The 21143-nt window shown below is 45.6% G+C and overlaps 1 protein-coding gene across 1 annotated transcript in view; it reads right to left on the bottom strand.

Moving 5' to 3' along the window:
- Positions 1-2646: 2646 nt before the first annotated feature.
- LOC142251103 (cytochrome P450 2F2-like) overlaps positions 2647-21143 on the bottom strand; it is a 49809-nt gene continuing 31312 nt past the window's right edge. The window contains exons 4-9 of the mRNA XM_075323615.1: positions 20848-21008; positions 18599-18775; positions 9986-10127; positions 9013-9200; positions 6764-6905; positions 2647-3066 (exon numbers count right to left, since the gene is read on the bottom strand). Coding sequence (XP_075179730.1) covers positions 2873-3066; positions 6764-6905; positions 9013-9200; positions 9986-10127; positions 18599-18775; positions 20848-21008 — 1004 coding nt within the window. The 3' untranslated portion in view covers positions 2647-2872. The remainder of the gene's footprint in view (positions 3067-6763; positions 6906-9012; positions 9201-9985; positions 10128-18598; positions 18776-20847; positions 21009-21143) is intronic.

Below are 21143 nucleotides of genomic sequence, written 5' to 3'. Positions count from 1 at the left end.
GATGTTCGCCGCCCACAGCGACGTCGCCCGGGAAGTAAGTACATGTGACAGGGGGTTAACGACTTTGTGCGCCACGGGCAACTAATTGCCTGTGACGCACAAACGACGGGGGCGGGTACGATCGCTCGTGCAATCGCACGATAGATCGTACCGTGTGAAGCCCGCATTCACCTTATGGTGAAATTACTATTCCTTTGGAATTTTGAAGGTCATGTTCACTTTCCTGATTCTATGACTACTAAAAAGGGGTTATTCTACGAAGGGCGGGGAAAAAATATATTTTGTCAATTCTCTTTTAAAAATTTTGATCTGGTCATCCATAAAAGTATATTGCTCCAAAAATGCACTGTATTATTGTTTAGGGGATATAAAAAAAATATCTTACCGATTTTAGGACATTGGGAGTGCTGCTCACACTAGAATATCACAGACCCTTCCTTTTTGGTGTAAAGAAATTATATTTATTTTTCTCACACAGAGGCACAACGGCTTGATGGTTACAGTCACTTTAAACATTTTGTGAGGTAAATCCGGAGATATGACGATAAATCATGATATTCAAGTTATGTCAGGAAGCCCTCTCCTGGTGTCACCCCCCCCCTTCCCTTCACACAACTGGTTTAGCAACAAATCCATGGCCATGTCCTGTGATATGGAAATGAGGTGGCTTAGGGACAATGGACACAGGATGACTCCCTGCCGTCACCCTGTAGTGGGGGCTGCTAGCTAGTTAGCAAGGCTATGGAAGTAGCCAGACAGAACGACTCCAGTAAAAAATGGTTCATATCTCGCAAGCCATATTTCCGATAAATATGGCAACCATAAAAATGGTGTCTCCGCATGTGGACGATGCCGGCACACCCTTTTTATGGGAGCAGGACATTGGGAAATGCCCCAGGCGTGATATCAGCCAATGGGGAACTGGCAGACAGGTCATGAGTCCCCTCGTTCTGTAGCTAAATTCATAACTGTCACAATGAGACCGTTGGCGTCTGCCTACGACGCTCCCAGGCCAAGTTATGGCCATATTCCATGTTGTGGATTTTGTCCATAACTCCAGCCAGGGGTGGAGCAGTGCTTCCCTGTGAGGTCACTAAGGTAGGAGGGGACCTGGATTGCCCAGGTTGATAACCCTACTTCGGCCATTTTCCAGTGTTCTTCTGCTCGGGGGCCTGGTTGGGAAAGACCTGTGAGAGAGTTCCTGGAAACCTGGTCTATGGCGCCCCCCTGTGGCCAGACGCACAAGGTAACTGATTGAATTCCATACCTGTTTGTAACCCATGCTTTGATTGTAACTGTACTCTGACATAACTGTATATTCTGTAGATTCCCTATTGTATATATTGTAGTTTCTAGTGTGCTTTAGGCGATTAAATTATATAATTAATCCTGGGCTGTTCTGTTATCTCGATCTTGAATCCCACGTCTGTGTGTTCGGCTAATAGTTACCGTGAAGCGGTTGGTGGCAGCGAGTTTGTGCCAAGGATTATTGTGGGGAGGCCAGTGAGATTCGGGGAGATTTTATATATTCCGCCCGCGGAGGTCGGGGGAATATATACCCTACTCTCACCGGGGACCCTTCAATAATCGGCATAAGTAGTATAGCGGCCTCCTTGCTTATTGTCGGGCAATTCCATAATTGGCCTGACTATAAGAGGGGCGCTAGAGAGCGCGTCACGTGCTCTGTCTGTCGGTCGGGAGGTATAAAGGAGGGGTGACCCCCACTTGTTACCCCCCGATTGTGACGTACTGGTAGCCAGCGCGGGGGATTTCTGAGTGACCCCCCGGTGGTTTGTGACACATTTCAATACACATTTTCTCTCATATTTGGTAATATTTTTGAATAGATAAATAGTAGAATTGTTGCAGAATTGCAGGTGGTCCCTTCCCTTGCTGAGGCCTAAAGTGCTGTGCTCACGACACTAATCCTCTAGAATATAAGGTTGTATCTCTAAAGTTGAGACATGTAGTAAAAATGAGAAATACTGGATGCGTAGTTTACAGAAAAAGGTGTATTGTGTTGTAAAGTAGCCAAAAAAGTATTGTTTGATGTTCTCAAACAAACCTCCGAGGTCTTCAAAGAACAGCTGCAGTTATCCTGAGAATTAAAGGGGTTGTCCACTACTTTGACATTGATGGCTTGACCTTAGGATAGGTCATCAATGTCTGATCGGCAGGGGTCTGACACCCTGCACCCCCACTGATCAGCTGATCCCGGTCCCAGGGGCAGCAGCAGGCAGCTGGAAATGCTCAGTGTCGGAGCTGCTCCGTCTTCTTATAGTGGCCGCAGCCGGGTACTGCACATCCGCCTCCTATTGATTAGAATAGGGCGCAGATGTGCAGTATCCGGCTGCGTCCACTATCAGAAGACGGAGCAGCTCCGACACTGAGCATTTCCGGCTGTCTGCTGCCGCCTCCGGGACCGAGAACAGCTGATCAGCGGAGGTGCAGGATGTCGGACCCCGACCAATCAGACATTGATGAGCTATCCTAAGGATAGGACATCAATGCCAAAGTAGTGGACAACCCCCTTTAAATACACAAAGGTGAACTCGATGTACTAATTATGTGACTTCTGGAGATAATTGATAACTCAGGATTTAGGGGTGTCAGATAACAGGGGTCTGAATACAAATGCATCTCACAGCTTGTAGATTTCTTTTTTTAACATATTTAGAAATCCAGGTATCATTCCCTTTATGCTTCACAAATTCTTGATACCTAGTGTTGGTAAATCACATAAAATCCCCCCAAAAATATATTTTAGTTTGTGGGTGCAACATGAAAAAACTTCACGGGGTATGAATACTATTTCAAGCCATTGTAAATGGAGGTTTAGTCTGTTTACACAATTATATTGACCGAACTTGACCTAACTTTCAAGGGTTCGCTCAATGAATCGAATTTTATGGGCTGGAGGAATATTTTCAAAACCACTTTCTATAGGAGAGATATCAAAATCCTTGGGGTCCACTGTCGGCTTCACGGTGAATTTTTGCAGGATGACTGTAAAGAAAATGAAAAGCTCCAGCCGCACCAAGCTTTCAGCGATGCATACTCTCTTCCCTGTATTGATGGGAAATTAAAGTACAGTAGATTAGCAAAGTGAATCGCTTCCATAAGAAGGCATTTATATATCACCATGTAGCACTATGGGGAATTTAAAACTATGATCATATGTATGGACTTAAAGAGGTTTTTAAAAACTACAGTGTTTCCCCAAAAATAAGACAGGCTTTTATATTATATTTGGCTCCAAAAGTTGCGCTAGGGCTTATTTTCAGAAGATGTCTTATATTTTCTGCTGGCATCAGTCGCCCTATTCACTCCCTTTCCCCACCCAGCCCACTGCACCAGTGTCACCGATTGTAATGAGTTAATTGTAAATGAATATTCACCCCTTTTCCCCGCCCACCCCTTTGCGCCGGCATTGGTGATTCAGTAAGACTGCCGTATCACTGCCTGAGAATTGAATCACAATTTTTGGACTAGCCGGCAGCTCTCCTGACCCGAGCATGATAGTGGCTTAGAAATACTGTACATGCCATCGCTCTCAGGTCAGGAGAGCTGTCGGCCAGTGCAAGAGTTGTGCTGCAATCCCAGGACAATAATATGGAAGTATGAATGAATCACTAGCGTGGCACAGAGCGGTGGGCGAGAATATGGGCGGGGGAAGGGGGTGAATATTAATTTGCAATTAACACGCAGTCCAAACACTGATGCCAACACAGAAGAGTGGGTGGGAATATGGACAGGGAAAGGTGCTGAATATTCATTTTTTATTTACACACATTCCAATCACTGATGTCGCTACAAAGGGGTGGGCGGGAGAAGCGGTGAATATTCATTGCATTAAATAGCTGGCATGTGACTATAAACTTCCAGAGCTTACACAAACATAATGGTGCAACGTACGCCAATAAAAGTTACATATCCTTAAAAGGTTGTCCAAGTCCTGTTTGAGGATACTATTAGTATGAAGATCCACAACTTATTTTTGGAGTAGTTTATATTATAATCATAATATAAAAAAAAACTACAGAAAAATCCTACTAGGGCTTATTTTTGGAGTAGGTCTTATTTTCTGTGAAACACGGTAATATAGTGATGTTTAGAACCCGTCATCAATATGAAATCATTGGCGGTCTGATACTATGTGCAGCTTCCATGGTGGTTGGATGTATGCAGTGAACAAAACTAGATCTGTTCAGCTCTGTACACCGAGCACATCCATCTGCCAAACAAATGATTAGTGAGGCTCCACAGTTTGATATTCATGACCTTCGTTAAGACTGAGCCATCAATATCAAATTCCTGGAGATCCCTTTAATGAGACACTGTCATCTGATTCATGCTGCCTAAACAATTGGCAGTATGAATCGGAGACTGGCTGCACAATTGCACTCCGGTATATTTTCTTCTGAAACAATCTGGTGTTTTAGAGAAAATAAACTTTAAAGATCCAGCTCTTCCCAGTGATGGTGGAGATGTTTGATAGTTCTCCTCGTCATATATACATCGGGAGAGACCTGTCAGTCACCAGCAGCAGCGTTGGGAGGAGGCGGCTGGAGGAGCACCGGACTAGTCTGATCTCCAGCTACCTATGGTTTGTGCAGCATGAATCAGATGACAGGACCCCTATAAGTTTGGTGTTCACAAGACTTAAGCGGGCTTTACACGCTGCGACATCGCTAATGCGGAGTCGTTGGGGTCACGGAATTTGTGACGCACATCCGGCTGCATTAGCGATGTTGCTGCGTGTGACACCGATAAGCGATTTTGCATCGTTGCAAAAACGTGCAAAATCGCTAATCGGCGACACGGGGGTCCATTCTCAAAAATCGTTACTGCAGCAGTAACGAAGTTGTTCCTCGTTCCTGCGGCAGCACACATCGCTGCGTGTGACGCCGCAGGAACGAGGAAGCTCCCCTTACCTGCGTCCCGGCTGCTATGCGGAAGGAAGGAGGTGGGCGGGATGTTACGTCCCGCTCATCTCCGCCCCTCCGCTGCTATTGGGCGGCGGTTCAGTGACGTTTCAGTGACGTCGCTGTGACGCCGCACGGACCGCCCCCTTAGAAAGGAGGCGGTTCGCCGGTCACAGCGACGTCGCCGGACAGGTAAGTATGTGTGATGGCTGTTGTGCGACACGGGCAGCGATTTGCCCGTGTCGCGCAACAGATGGGGGCGGGTACCCAAACTAGCGATATCGGGACCGATATCGCAGTGTGTAAAGTAGCCTATAGACTATGATATACAAAAGCCAATAGTTTGTTGGAAGGGAAATCCAGTTATTCCTTTTGCAGCTTTACATTTTATATTCAGATGCTATGGAGCCACCATTTATAGGATTGTCCCATCTGTACAGATTGGTTTCCAAATAGAATCAGCTTATTGCTACATGTCTGCTAGAGACAACCTGCAGTAATTAGATGTGATTTCTTGCAGTGCCCACTAATAGAGAAATATGGTTCTGCATAGTGCCAATTTAGTAAATGTATAATGCAAAAGCACAGAGTACATCAAAGCTACGGCTCTTTGCAAAGGTTTTCCACTCTCTACAGCAGGGAACCTCCATCAAATAAGTCAACATTCTGTAAAAGCATAGACAAAAAAACACAAAGCTCAATAGGGTTTTGTCCAGGTATACAGTGAAAAGAAAGCTAGTGTAGTGCTCACCGGATGTGGTTGTGTGAGACGTAACTGTGCCGCCCCATCAGCGGATCGAACCGCTCGGATCCGGGGGTAGTGTCCGTTCGTGACTCGAGGGCCTCCGGACCCAGGGGCTCAGGAGCCACACTCTAAAGTTTAAAGGGGAATATTTACAGGGGACTTGGTATAGTTTGTGATGTGATGCCACCCGTGGTATACGGTGATTGGGAGTACCGCCGCTGCCATTGGGAGTACCCGGGGTGATGGAGTGGAGCAGCTAGATGACTTTGCCCTCCATGGGTAGGGACAGGCCCCGAGACTCTGGATGGTGATGTGGGGACGCAGTGAAGGGGTCAGTCGGATACTCACTCAGCAATGAAGAACAGGCAACAGGATAAACCAAGTCTCTGAATGCCGTTGCCTCTCAAGGGGAGCTCGTCCAAGTTCCGTCCCCTGCAGTGCTGCTGGTGGTCCGTAACCTGCCTCCTGGCACTAAGCTTTAGATTGTCCATTGTGGCTCGATAGCTTGGTGCTATCGGGGCCCCGCTCCCCACTGTGGCTAAGTGAAGGAACCTGCTCTCAGGAGCTCACGCTTGGGATTTCAGTGCGCTGCTTGCTAGGAAAGCCCTATCCCCCTCATTGCACTAGTGCCCCTGAGCTCTGAGCTGGTTGAGAACAGTCCATAAAGGCCCTGTCCTCCACAGGTTAATTACTGGGTTGCCTGAAGCTTCTCCCCAAATTAGGGTCCGTGTACCCCGTCGTGCCTTTGGTCCCGGACCGGTGATAGGACCAGGCTGCTGGCCGTCCTCCTTGACGGGTTCCAGTCACCAAGCCTCAATCCCCAGCGACTGGAGGTCCGACTCCTTTTGGACCAGACCACCGTCTGCGACCTAGTTTTCTTCTCCCCTGGGAGCTCCAACTTCCAGCTTCCTCAGAGCTCCTTACAGCTCGAGTGCTACCACACAACTAACTTGACACCTCCCACCTCCTCGCCTGACCCCTAGGTGGGCGACCCTATTCCAGCTTAATCAACCCACTGGTGTGCCTGACAGGTGTATATATATACAGTATATACAAATGTAAAAGGAGTTTTGTAGATGACAAACATCCAAACCTGCAGAAAATGGCATAAAGGCATTATTTTTCTTAAATTTATTGTTCTCATCCATGAAGTGATTGATGTTGAACTCTTGGGGTTTTTCGAATTGTGAAGGGTCCCGCATTACAGTGGACAATATGGTAAGGACATCTGTACCCTGGGAAGAAACAATAAATAATCAATACACATAACACGTGTTGTCTTCTGCTGATTGGTTTTATCATAGCATGTGTTTTAGGTCTATTACCAGAGAAAAGGATGCCATAAGCAGCCTCCTAAAAGGAATCTATCATCAGCTTTTTGCTATGCAATTCCTAGATTACATAGCAAAAACCTGACGATAGGTTCCATTTAAGGGGCTGTTTATAGCATCCTAGCATCCTATGAACAAATCGACAGTTGGGTGTTTTCAGTAAATGGGCATATTCCTCCGTAATCTGACTTTATCCAATCAGTGATGGTGGTGTCAGATTGTGTAGGGATACACCCCTTTGAAAAGAAAATATTAGCACCCACTTGTTACTCAATACACAGATTATTCAGAGGAATAATCTGAGGAATTACTTTTTCTGATTTTTTTAAAAAGATTGCAAAAAAAGAAAACCAAGACTAGAGAGATGAGTGGACCCAAACCTCAAAGTTCAGTTTTCTTACCAATTACAGACGTTACAGAAAAAAAATTCAGCGTTCACGTTTGGAGTTCGGATGTTTTCCATATGTAAACTGTCATGGTTCCACCTCCCTGTCCACATAGCTACGGGGCAGAGCCTTCTCCCGGGCCTCACTTCCGGGGCTTGGATGCTTTAAATTCTGTCATCTCTGGTAAACCAGCACCGGCTATAAGCTTTGCACTGCTTTGCCTGTGATTGCTGGTCCCTGTAAGTGTTTCCTGATCCGTCCTTCCCCTGTGCTCTGTCTGTGTTCCATCCCACCTCCTTCCTTCCCACAATAGCCCCGGTCGTTCCCCCTTCTCCTACCTCCCCTTTCGGTTGCTTCCGCTGGTACTGACCTCGGCCTGACCTCGACCCCGCTTTTGCTTGTTCCTCCAGTCTTCTTTCTTACGGTACTGTGTATGACCTGGCCTGCCTGACCATCCCCCGCATGCCCCGTGACCTCTGTATTCTGGCTGACTCTGCAGTGCAGTGCTCCAGCACACACTGTGTGTCCACCTCCATGCTGATTCAGCTCTGTGTAGTGTCTTTTCCTGCAGGGCTCCAGCTCCCCCTGGTGGTAGCCTGACACAAACCACTCGTACGAGCATCGCTGTGCTCATGTACGCTCAGTTCTCAGCCCAGTGCGAGCCGCTTCCAGTGTTGGAATTTTTCGTACCTGGGGTAACAACAACGTTATCGGATGTAAAATGATGTGAACTGTTTAGGGCTGGCTGCATGTGGGCAGAGAGCCAAACTGCCCAATTAGTGACTTCAGCTGGGGTTTAGGTCAAGTCCGGGTCCCAAACTGAACTTTATCTAAAGTCCGGCTGAACCTGGAGAACCTGAACCTCCACATGTCCGCTCATCTCTAATCAAGACTGATGATGATTTTCCTTTGAGGCATAATCATTCTGAAAAACTTCTGTTATTTATTTGTCCAAAGTTGTCTTCACCAGTTGCTTTGAAACCATGTAGCAGTTTGTTATAGATACAACCATAACATTTTATAGAAGGAAGTTGACTACATTCTTATTTCCCAAACATTAGTAAAGACTATACAGTACCCAGAGATCCCAACTCATTTGAAGCTAAAAACCCTTCAGGTAGGTGTGGGATGTTCTTTTGAGTCCAAACTCCCATCACTATCTTCTCCTCTGTGTGCCTTCAGTGACCATTTGGGACTATCAGACTTTTAAGGTGCTACCACATATGAAAAGGCTTTCAAGACTAAGTTACACATTAATTTCTCACAACCTTGACTACCAGATGTAGCAAAGATTGAACCAAAGATTGACGCGCTTAGAGTGTCATTTCTTAGTGATAAAGCCCCATAACATTTCTGCCCTAATACCAAATTAATGAGGGGTGATGCTACGCAGCTCACTTTGCCACACTTGTAATTTTAATGAATGTTATACTTGTATAAGATATTAACCTCAAACGCCATAGACCGCTAAACTTCCAAATACAAAAATATGTTAGAAGTTTGAATAGTTAGGAAGATCTTCATAATTGGATGAATTTGATCATCTCCATTGGAACCAACATACTTAGAAGCACTCTTGAGAAGTTCCAAGTCTTGATGTCACCACATTAATTGCAGAGGTTTACCTTGGGGATGTCGTAGCCATAAAATTTCACATGCTTTGTGGTCGATCGAACACCGCCCATTGGGAAGACATCACTATGTCTCTGTACCTCATGTAGGAAAGCATTAGTGTAGGGCATATGGTTCCTGTCATCTGCCCTGGGCTCCTTTTCTCGTCCAATCACTTGGTCAATCTCCCTATGAACTTTATCTGTAGGTGAATATATAAAATGTACAGATAGTCGGCTTATGTTGTTTAAAGCTTCTACACTGGTTGGCATAGCAATGCAAACCTAAGGCGTTGGATAAGAATTAAAATGGAGCGAATATCTCGAAATTGGTTTTGGTCAAATTTACTCGAATCAGTCAGTAGACATGGTGTCCAGCTGGCCATCATTTTGCTGGATTCATGCAAATTGAAGAGCAAATAATTTTGCATTTCCCTGAATCTAAAATGTTTGACAACTTTGGAACAAATTTGATTAATTAAGAAATAATTTTCTCATCTTTAATAATGAATCATAATTGAAGATGACTTTGACATCGACAACTTAAACATGGTTATGCAGTATCAGTTGGTTATATTTACTCTATGGTATTCATAAAAGAATAGAAAGGTTGAAGGGGATTCAGGATCTCAATAGTGTTAGCATATCCTGAATATAAGTATTCAATGTCAGATGGGGGTCCCACTCTCAGTCTGGGGAACTTAATTAGCTCGTTGAAGGGGCAGCTGATTGGTGTGTTGGCCGAAAAAACATCTCTGAGCTACAGATATGAATTTTTCATTTTAAAATGTATCCTCCTGTTTTACAAAAATCTATCAATGTCTTGGAAGTAAATCCCATAACCTAAAAACATCTTGTATGACACATGCCATTATAAGGAGTTTTCTAGCGACACATTGGGTTGTTCTGAATGAGTTTTTGAAAGACTATCTCAAATATTTGAAGGGCATATGTGGGGGTACCAGATTGTGTACACCTGACTACTTACCTTGTATCTCTGGATGCTTTGCAAGTAATAAGAAACCAAAGTTTACTGTAATTGAAGTACTCTCTGAACCGACAAGGAACATGTCATGCACGGTTGCTACAAGATTTGTTATGGTAAAAGCTGTCTTGTCATTCTTCTCTTCCTTTGAAAAAAAGAAATTCAAAGATTGTCAATCATTTTTCTTGAGTTCAACTTGACATTGGGGAACATTAAAGGGAGTCTGTAAGCAAAAATTCACTTTTAAAACCACGTTTAAGCAGTTGGAGCATCTTTGGCTTGGCGGAGCAGTACAGCGCACCTTCTCACCAGAGCTGTTAATCAAGGATTAAAGTGGTAGAATTAGATATAAAAGAAGTATTACAGGTACATAGTTGACCAGCTTTAGGAGTCGGGAAATATTTTTTTTCCCTATGGGGAAAATTGGCTTCTACTCTGTGGGTTTTTGCCTTCCCCTGGTTCAACACAGCAGAACAGCGGCACTAACAAAAGTCTGAACTAGATGGACATAAGGTCTTCCTTCAGCCTTACAAACTATGTTACTATTTTAAGTAGCTGGGAAGGTACACTGAACGGCTTAGTCATGTCAATGATGCACTGAGCGCCTGTACTTGGTTTGATCAGTCATTTTGTGTTGACAGAATCCCTTTAAAGGGAACCTGTCATTTACCCGGTCCAAGCTTTAGGCGCCCTGTCAATTCACCCGACGAGGACGGAGCCTTCAAGATCCGTTCTCCACCCGCTCCAAAATCGGGGGAATACTAGCGTAATGAGGGGGATAGGACTTCCCATTTACCCGGTCCAAGAAATCCCAAGCGTGAACCCTGAGAGCAGGCTCACTCCATTAGCCACATGGGTGAGCGGGACCCGAGCAGTTTCATACTTCAGGGATCCACAAAGAGTTACAGACTGCCAAGGAAGAGGTCACAGATCAACAGGCAACACCAGCAAAACAGGACCCAAAACGTGCTCCCCCAGCGGCAGCAGTGCTCAGAACTTTGGTTTACAAGTTGTCGGTGTCAGCGTTATTGGACTGAGTGAGTATGCAGTGACCCTTACCTCCCCAACGGCACTCCGTCACGATAATCACCGAGTCCCGGGGCATTCCCCCTACCCACAGAGGGGTTAAACACCTGGCTGCCATCCCATCGCCACCAGGCACTCCCATCAGCAGCAGTGGTAATTCACCTTACCGCACACCATGGGTGGCGTCACGAAACATAGACTTTGTCCCCTGTACATACCTTTCACTTCAAGTGTCCGGGTCCGGAGACCCCTCGAGCCACCGCGGATCCGGATCCGAGCAGCCCCGGCTGCTGACACGGGGGCGGTACATATGCAACCCCTCCACCAACATTGCAGGACCTACGATGACGTATCACAGATGCTTGTGCAAATGTGTCTCCTACCATATTGCACAACGTGCAGCAAGATACAGTATGCTGTGCAGAGTCCAGATGTGCATTGCAGCTGACGGGGGCCACTTTGAGCATCAAAGTTAAATGAGCGCTATATGTGTGACCAGCATTCAATGTTTTGGTGGGGTCATGGGTTTCATATCATAGCATTTCTGTATGCAAGGTGTCGATTCGTATTGAATTGATGATGCCCTGCAACTTTGTAATTCCCTTTTTTTCTCTATCTCGTTCCGTTTTCGAGATGAAAATGCTAACTTCGTTGTTTTCCATGAGGTGGTGCTATAGGTGGTTTCATTGCGTAGCACATGGCTACTTTACTATACCTAGACACCACTTCTATGTCTATAGCTTCCGCCGTTCTCAAGTTAATAGCAGTGGACAGGATATGGGTGTACACACTGTATACAGTATTCCAGAATACTTTATATAAGAGCCCAGGCTGCTCTGTAGAATGTAAAAAAAACCTTTATAATACTCACCAGGGGAAGAGGGGGGCATCTGGTCAGATGGGTGTCGCTGGTCTCAGTCTGGTGCCTATCACATCTTGTCTGAATTCCATGCTCCTGATCAGCCTCGTGTGCATGTCGCATCCGGTGGCATTCACAGAGAAGGCTCCATTGTGCTCCTGCACATGCGCACTTTGATCTGCATGGCTGAGGGCAGAGCAAAGTGCTATAATGCACAGGCGCGAGAAAACCCGTGCATGCGCACTACAATACTTTGCTCTGCCCTCAGCTGGGAAGATCAAAGTGCGTCTGCGCGGGAGCACAATGGAGCCTTCTCTGTGAATGGAGCTGGATGAGACATGCACACGAGGCTGGGCAAGAGGACGCCGATCGCTGCAAAGAGGAAAAGCCTGACCGGAGAGTAGGGACACACATCAGACCGGACTGCTCCCTAGGTGAGTATTTTAAAAGTGTTTTTTACATTTTACAGAGTGGCCTGGGCTCTTATATACAGTATTCTGGAACGCTGTATTTAAGGGCTCACTGGTGGTGGCCAAAATCCTGCTGACAGGGGCCCTGTCTTTATCTTTATCTTTAAAATAATTATGAATTTGAATGTAACCTAAAAGAGTTTATGTAATGTTTCAATATATTTTTTACTTTATATGTAATATAATTGGATCTATGCCACAGAACAAAGTTCTACAAGGTGAAGACATGGCTGTTGCAATTGGGCCAGGTGTTCGATGATGCCTAAAAGCCCCATATCATATATTCCAAATTTTGTGTTGAGACTGAGTAAGGGTGAAGGGTTATTTGTTTTGATATTTATGTCCATATAGATATAAAACAATGGTTGTTTTTAGAAATGAGCAAATTTATTTGAGTGGAATTGAATTCTCAAAAATAAGGTAGAACCTTACCAACACCAGGTCAGATTACCAATGCACTAGCAGGATGCAGCAGGCCCTATGATAAAGGTGGGGGCAGCAAAGGTGCAAAATCCTGATGAAGAAGCCACTCACAGAATTACCAAATCATGCAGAGGGTGGCTGACTAGTATTAAAAATGCAAAGAAATGAAGTTTTCACATGGTACTGTTCACAAAGTTACGTGTGATGCAATGCCTGGATTACAGCCTATTGATGACACCCATACTATTAGATCAAGCCAGTTGACCAGCACTATATAAGTGCACCCCACAATGACAGACACCTCAATACACACAACCAACATTAAAAGGCGTGGCTGTATCATGCATAAAAAATGTGCAATAAAAAGATGAAAAAAAATCCATATTTTGGCTAAAATAAGTAATAATGGTTAGTAAAGATGAGCACATTTTTTTTTAGTGGAATTGAATTCTCCTCGACTTTAACGAAAATTTGTATCTCTTAAAATACAGATTTTTTTTCAATTCACTCTACTGTAATTCAGAAAAATTCCACCAAGCTTGGGCTGCCATTTGGCTGAACAGCAGAAAGCAACTGTCTAATACTCGTGTATTCATTCCAAATAGCGAGGCAATGCAAAGTTAATGGGGAATACTCGCAATGTAACAAGTAACCTGAATTCCGCACTATTCGCTACTCGCAAGAATAGTACGGTATTCGGGTTACTCGTTATATTGCGAGTATTCCCCATTGACTTGCATTGCACACAATATTCGGAACAAATACGAGAGTAGTAGACAGTACTCGTTATGAGTATAGCGAGTACGAATAGTTAGGTATTCGCTCAACTGTAGTGCTCACCTCTCTTGCTCACTTGTCCTACTGTCCCCATAGCCTCTTATCTGGTCCTCAACACCTCTTCTTTTCTCCTAATCCCATCACACTCATCCTGTTTGACTTCTTCAACTCAGATCACAGCTTCCCGCTTGATCTCGACACATGATGTCTCAACACACAATGTTTTTGGTCACAGGCATAGTTGAGATGAAAGCCATTGCCAGGCATGAAGAGTCTGAAGAGGATGTGTGCAATAGGTAAAAGAGGAAAAGAAGAGGAGTTGAGAACCAGGCGGCAGGCTCCGCGGAGAGCACCGCTGGTGAGTAATCATTTTTTTATTTACTCCCTACGGTTATTATGCTCTGGGGTCTGGACAGACATTCAATTTGTAGACAGTAATTTCAAAGTAAATCTAATTCCCTTGTAAATTTTGACAATTTGTCAGGTTTGAAGATTTGATCACCTCTATAAATTTTCTAAAACCCAAACGTCTTGTGTTGTTGCCAGAAATATGGTTCAGTGAAGCTCCTCCATAAAAAGATATGTCAATTTTCAATTACTATATACCGTGTTTTTTTAAAAAATAAGTCACTATCTTATATTTTTTTGGCCCTGAAAAAAGCACCAGGGCTTATTTTTGGGTAGATCTCGATCTTGGTGAAACACCGTTAGAGGTAAAGCGGGCTTTACACACTACGATATCGCTAGCAATTGCTAGCGATGTCGAGCGCGATAGCACCCGCCCCCGTCGTGTGTGCAATATTGTGTGATCGCTGCCGTAGCGATCATTATCGCTACACCAGCGTCACACGCACATAACTGTGCTGCGACGACGCTGTGACTGCCGAACAATCCCTCCTTCAAGGGGGAGGTGCGTTTGGCGTCATAGCGACGTCACTGCGGCGTCACTAAACGGCTGACCAATAGAAGCGGAGGGGCGGAGATGAGCGTCCGGAACATGCCGCCTACCTCCTTCCTTCCGCATTGCTGGTGGATGCAGGTAACGAGATGTTCCTCGTTCCTGCGGTGTCACACGTAGCGATGTGTGCTGTCGCAGAAACGACGAACAACATCGCTAATCAATTTTTTGTTTCAGGACGATCTCTCCATGGTCAACGATTTTGACACCTTTTGTGATTGTTTAAGGTCGCTAATAGGTGTCACACGCTGCGATGTCACTAACGGCGCCGGATGTGCGTCACAAACACCGTTACCCCGATAATATGTTAGCGATATCGTAGCGTGTAAAGCCCACTTTAGTTTACCCACCAAAAAAAGGTGACCCTCCCTTTCCAGGAGAATCATACTTACCAGGGCTTGGACGTCTGCGTGGCTCCCAGGTCCTCCTGTGATCTTTGGCGGATGCTCCCAGCACGTATGATGCACGCTGTCCTCCCCTGCTTCTGGCCAACACACTCACATACATCAGATAATGCACACACTCAATCACCACATCCGGCGATACAGATTGCTGCCGGCCAGCAGGGGAAGATGGGACGAAGTGCATGGGAGCGTGAGGACCTGCAGTGGAACACATGGAGAACTCGGCAGGGGAATGCTTCAATGCACTCCACCGCAGCTCCCCTATGTATTCCACTGCACTGAGTCCAAGATTCTCTGCCGGCCAGAAGCAATCGGTATCACCAGATATGATGTGTGCGTGTGTGTGTGCGTGCAATCTGTTGTGTGTGGGTGCGCGATCTGATTGTGTGTGCGTTCCACTGCAGGTCCTCCTGTTCAGAATCTGCTGAGTGTGATTGTGGGGTCTTGTGTGTTCTCTCTTTTGGGGGTGTCTGCTTTCTATAATGAAGTGTTCTGCAGTAGTTTCTTGTTTAGCTACATCGACACTTTATTATTGAACTCTGACTAGAGCTTATTTTGAGGTAGGGCTTTTTTTTTTTGAAAAACAGGGTATGTACACCTTTCTAGTTGGAATCTTTTCTTTAAGTGGGGTTTCTCCCTTCATCTTCATAGTCTCACAGTAAATAACATGATAAAACTACTTAGAGAAGATGTAGAGTTACCTGAAATGATTGCTAATATAATGTATGGAAATGTCTGATCCACCACAGTGAGAGCTCTGCTCTGCGGTGACTCTCCACTATGGTCCATTGAGGATAGTCCTGTACAAATGACCCCTCCACAGATATCCATATCTTGAATATAGCATATAACAAACTTGCCAACCTTTCAAAATATCTTTTCCTGAGATTATTATTTTTTTACTTCTGTAGAAGGAGGTGCTGTGCCCTACAACTGACTTACCCATGGGTTCTGGGGGGTTACTCCGGGCCAGGCCGGAGTAGGGGAGTGGGATGTCACAGCAGCCAGGCTCGGTTCCGTGACCCTGGCGATGGCAATAAAGATCGACGAAGGGAATATTTAAAGGGGAGAAGAGTTTGTATTTGTGACGCCACCTGTGGTCTGCGGCTAGCATAGGAGCCGCCGCTGCAGGAGGTGTCCTCCGGGGCAGATTGTAGCACAGCTCGGTTGGTGCAGCTCTCTACAGGCAGAGCTCAGGCCCCGGGGATGATGAGAGTAGTAGTCACTAATGATGGCAGGGTGTGAGGGCGATGCCGCTGGCAGTGAAGGGATGACACAGGGACTGCAGTCAAAGTTCTTTACTCACTGAGATGTCACCACTTTGGAGCTAGGAGATCCGCTGTTATCAGCTCCAGCAGATCCCGGATTGTATGGAGGTCAAGGCCGGTGTTCCTTCTGTGTTTCCTTTCTATTGATAATCTATCCACCCCAGTTCCTGGTCAGTGGAATGGGTCATGGGCACTTTCCGTGCTACCCGTGAGCCCTGGGATCCCCCTTCTTCCTAAGAACCCGGGCCAAGCAGCTCCAGTTCCAAGCCACGGGTTCCTTGTTCTTTTGTGTCCTCTCTCCCTTGTCTCCTGTTGCCTGTCACAGGTCCAGTCTCAACTCTCCTCCATGTGTGATGTCGCCACTCCCTTCCCCTGACCGTGCCCCGCCTCCCGGGTTGCTGAACTAGTGGGCAGGAGGTCCCATACCTTCTGATGGCCATCCCCAGTACATACTCTAGCACAGTCCCAGTGGGGGGGCAGCTAACTGTGTGTTGTATGAGTTGTGGTGTGCATCGGTGTATAACTCTCGTCTTACCCGGGATGAATACTACACCTCGGCTGAAGTGCAGTATCCTGTGGCGCCCTGAAGATGTCATAGTTCAAACATGTGTATTTGTGTGAAATGTTATTTATATGCGTGCCTTCGGGTACAGTGTTTGCCAGTTGCCAGCCATCACTAGGTGTCACCGGTTCTGGGTCCCATAGCTGTAGGGGAATGCTTAGGGCTGAGGTGTAGTGGAGAAAAGAGGCCGTCCCACAGTAAGGGGAAATGGCAGTGAGAATTTGATCGTTTTAGTGAGATAGGATCACAAGAGAGTGGAGTACAGGAGCTGTACCTGTGGGAGGTACAGCGAGTAGAAGTCCAGTGGTTAATTTGGTCAGACCCCCAGGGTCACACTGGGTAATCCGGACTGGACTCGGTGAAAGTTAACATAGACCTGGTTGAACAGGTCGACATAGAGCCAGTGGTGAAGGAACTCCGTCCAGTGGTAAAATGAATCCCTGTGGGTGGGGACGCAGATAGAGCCTTGTGGGAATCTTTGAATTTATTGCTTGCAGCTATGGTGTTACATGGAGAGGAACACAGTCTTAAAGCAACAGCAGAAATGTACGTAAAGAAGCAGTGTGCAGCAAAGTGTGAAATTTAACTAAAGTGTAAAAAGCCTGAAATGTTAAAGCTATGTGCCCGCAGTGAGTGTGATTCAAGAGTACTGTGTGAAGTAAAGAATAGTTGAAAGCTATACTGGAGTTCGTTTCTAAACTACCGTACCCCTGGAGAAGGGGTGTTTTGGTGTCTTTAATTGCACTTTGTAGGTGGCTGGGGTGCAGCCCAGAAGAGAAGCTCTGCCTGGATGCAGGGGCTCGCCCTTGCCCACGACTACTGCCCCGTGCCACTCCTTCACTTCATAGTCTTATGACTTTCTGGCATGTCCTGGCCCATCAATCCTCCTTTCCTGTCCTTAAATGTGCCCCTGGATGACAAAGCTCTGTATATCACCGCAATTAAAACAAAATTGGAAGAAAATTACTTTTTGGCATTGCTGGAAGGCTCTTGAAACATCAAAGTAGGGTTTTTCCAACTCTTACAGGATTCTGGGAGGTGTCTATATTTTCCAGAAACCTCCAGATGTTCCTTGGGAGTTGCTAAGTAGGGAATATCGACAGTAATTGTGACTATGAAAAAGTGTTAAGGCGGCGTTACACGCAACGACGTATCTAATGATATGTCGCCGGGTCACGGATTCCGTGACGCACATCCGGCATCGTTAGCGATGTCGTTGCTCGTGACACCAACGAACGGCCGTTAACGATCAAAAATACTCACCTTATCGTTGATCGTTGACACGTCGTTCATTTTCATAAAATCGTTGATTGTAGAGGACGCAGGTTGTTCGTTGTTTCTGTGGCAGCACACGTCGCTTTGTGTGACACCTTGGGAATGACGAACTGCAGCTTACCTGCGGCCGCCGGCAATGAGGAAGGAAGGAGATGGGCGGGATATTCCGGCCGCTCATCTCCACCCCTCCGCTTCTAATGGGCGGCCGCTTAGTGACGCCGCTGTGACGCCGAACGAACTGCCCACTTGAAAGGAGGCAGTTCGCCGGCAACAGCGAAGTCGCCAGGCAGGTAAATCCGTGTGACGGCTCCTAACGATTTTGTGCGCTACGGGCAGCGATTTGCCCGTGACGCACAAACGATGGGGGCGGGTTCGCTCGCTAGCGATATTGCTAGTGATATCGCTGCGTGTAACACCCCCTTTAGGTCCTGCTATTTATTGGTCTATCCTTGACAAAATAATCTCTATTAATCTATTAACAGTATATTGCATACGTACAGGTATCTTGATTAACCTTTTCTACTTAATTTTTTACTTTAAGTTTTACAAACTAATCAAAATTAAATTTACAGTCTTTTTCCGTTGTCCACTTACTTGCTTCATACGGAGGAGAAAGCAATCAACATAATCTCGAGGGCAAGCTGGATCCAGTGTCTTTTGGTGGCTCCTAACTGATTCTATCACAGCCTCTTCAAGTGGTTTGAGAAGACTAAATATTTTTTTGTGGGGCCCGGGTAAACAATGCATGATTCCAGGAAATATATCATATAGCTGCAAGGAAGAAATTAAAATTGCAGATGAAATATGAACAAACCTAGATACATTAACTAATTACTCACAAAAACTTGACCAGACTTCTATGTACTGACCAATGTGTGGACTGTCATCAACAACCATTGCACAAGCCACTCTACAGTATTCAGAAGAATCTAGGACCATCCTGGTTTTTGTTAGATACTAGGATTCTGGCCTTCACTGCAGGTACCTTAGTGTTGCATTTACAAAGTAGCTGCTGGCTGTCGAGTACGGTGAAAGAAATACTTAGTAAGCCACGTCAGAGAGATTGGAAGAACAAAATAGCAACCAATAGCCAGGGTGGAAAATACTGAGTCTGAGAACTGGATCCCAGACAGTAACAATAGGCACAGAGAAAAGTCAAAACGTAATAGGGTGAATCAAAAATGGCATCCAGGGATTATTTAGATATATTTTCAGGATATACTAAAAGATCACAGACAGCACATGAGTCATCAGAGTGATGCAGCAGCAAAAAAGGCAAATACAGTTCTGGGATGTATTAACAGAAGCATAGAGTCTAGGTCATGTGTGGTAATTATCCCCCTCTACTCTTCTTTGGTTAGACCTCATCTTGAATATTGGTGCAAAATTGTTACGTCACCGCCGGAGTCTGCTCCAGCGGCTTCTGCTCCGATTGCCAGGCAACGCCGTGTTCCTGCCGTGGATGGTGCTGGTGATGGGAGAGGAGTCGATGCCAGTGGCACCGGTGGGCGCAGGCTTCAATTATCCACTGGGCTTGGTTATCTTGGGATCTGCAGTACCGCTGGCTGACTGTGGGTGGCATGTGTCTTCCAGCCGAAGTTGCCAGCGTTCAGCTACAGCCAATGGGAAGACACCACACCCTTCTTATTCCCCCTCCTGTCACATGACCACTGCCAGAGATAGTTCTATACTCCTGGCTCATGTGCTGTTTGTATTTTGATTCCTGTGTGCTGACGTCTGTGTGTTTTTTGACTACCCTTCTGCCTGCTGCTTTTGTACCTCGCTGCCCGACCCGGATCTGACCACTGCTACGTTTTCTGTTTACGTCTTTGCCTGCCGATTCTGTCCCTGTTCTGCTATTCCTGGTTTGACCCTGCCTGACGACTACTCTCATCGGACTGCAGCCTTCCACAGGTAGAAATCTCCAGTGCCCTGTGTAATTCCAAATCCCTGTATATGGGTTAAAGGGTTTCAGGGTTCTGGGGGTCCTGCTTGGTGAGGGGCTTCCCCCTAGTCTGTCCATTACATCCCACCTGAGTCTGTTGATCCAGGCAGGCGTTACAAAATTCCAGAGAAAAGCACCAGAATAGTAACCAGTCTACAAAACATGTCTTATGAGGAACAATTACAGGATTTGGGAATGTTTAGCTTCCAAAAAAAGAAGATTGGGAAGAGACTTAATAGCTGTCTACAAATTTCTGAAGGGCTGTCACACTGTAGAGCGATCGGCACTATTCTCATTTGCAAAAGGAAAGACTAGAAACAAAGGGATGAACTGAATGGGAGGTGACACAGCTTAGATATTAGAAAAACGTTTTGACAGTGAGGGTGATCAACGAGTGGAACAGGCTCCTACCAGAAGTAGTGACTACTCAGTTGCCCTTCAATGGCAGTCTTGGAAAAGAGGCTGGATAGACATCTGTGTGGGATAGTATAGTGAATCCTGCATTGAGCAGGGGATGGGACCAGATGACCCTAGAGGTCCCTTCCAACTCCTGGAAGTTCATTGACCATTGAACCTTCCCTTGTTCTCTTATCGACCCCATTAATCGGCTAATTATCCCTTAAAGAACTATGTCAATGACATATGCTGCTTGTCTTCAAATTTATGCACCCCCGTACCTCATCCCTGCAACTAGTGACAGGGTGGTGGTACCTGCAGTAGGGGAAACTGATTATTATTTAACAAAGATTTGCAAAAGTAGAATCATAAGATGGTAATAAGGCATAACACAGTTGATACAAGAACCATTGGGCCATGCATGTAATCTATGGATATGTCAAGTCCTCCAGGATGAGAGAACCTCCTTGATGATTTTATAATTACAAAATTCCATTCTCACCTGTCCCCAGATGGATGAGATGAGTTCAAAAGCATCATGAGAGTCCTGGAGAAATCTCTGCCACTTCTTGTCATCATAGCTATAGCGTGTTCCAAATACTATGTTTGCAATTACATTAGAAGTTGCAAACATCAGAACTTTGTTGGGGTAAGCAGGCTGCCCTAAAAGAAGAAATAACCTTAGTTTTGAATGTAATGTTTTAGTTTGGCAGTAATTTATCATGGCGAACAACATACTGTACAATACATCAGAAAACAGATTGTTCGTTTACGACAAACTACTGCATAAGGCAGAAA

Source organism: Anomaloglossus baeobatrachus, chromosome 9 (assembly GCF_048569485.1).
Source record: "Anomaloglossus baeobatrachus isolate aAnoBae1 chromosome 9, aAnoBae1.hap1, whole genome shotgun sequence".
In the NCBI taxonomy this organism is placed as follows: domain Eukaryota; kingdom Metazoa; phylum Chordata; class Amphibia; order Anura; family Aromobatidae; genus Anomaloglossus; species Anomaloglossus baeobatrachus.
This window is presented reverse-complemented; position numbering and strand designations above follow the sequence as displayed.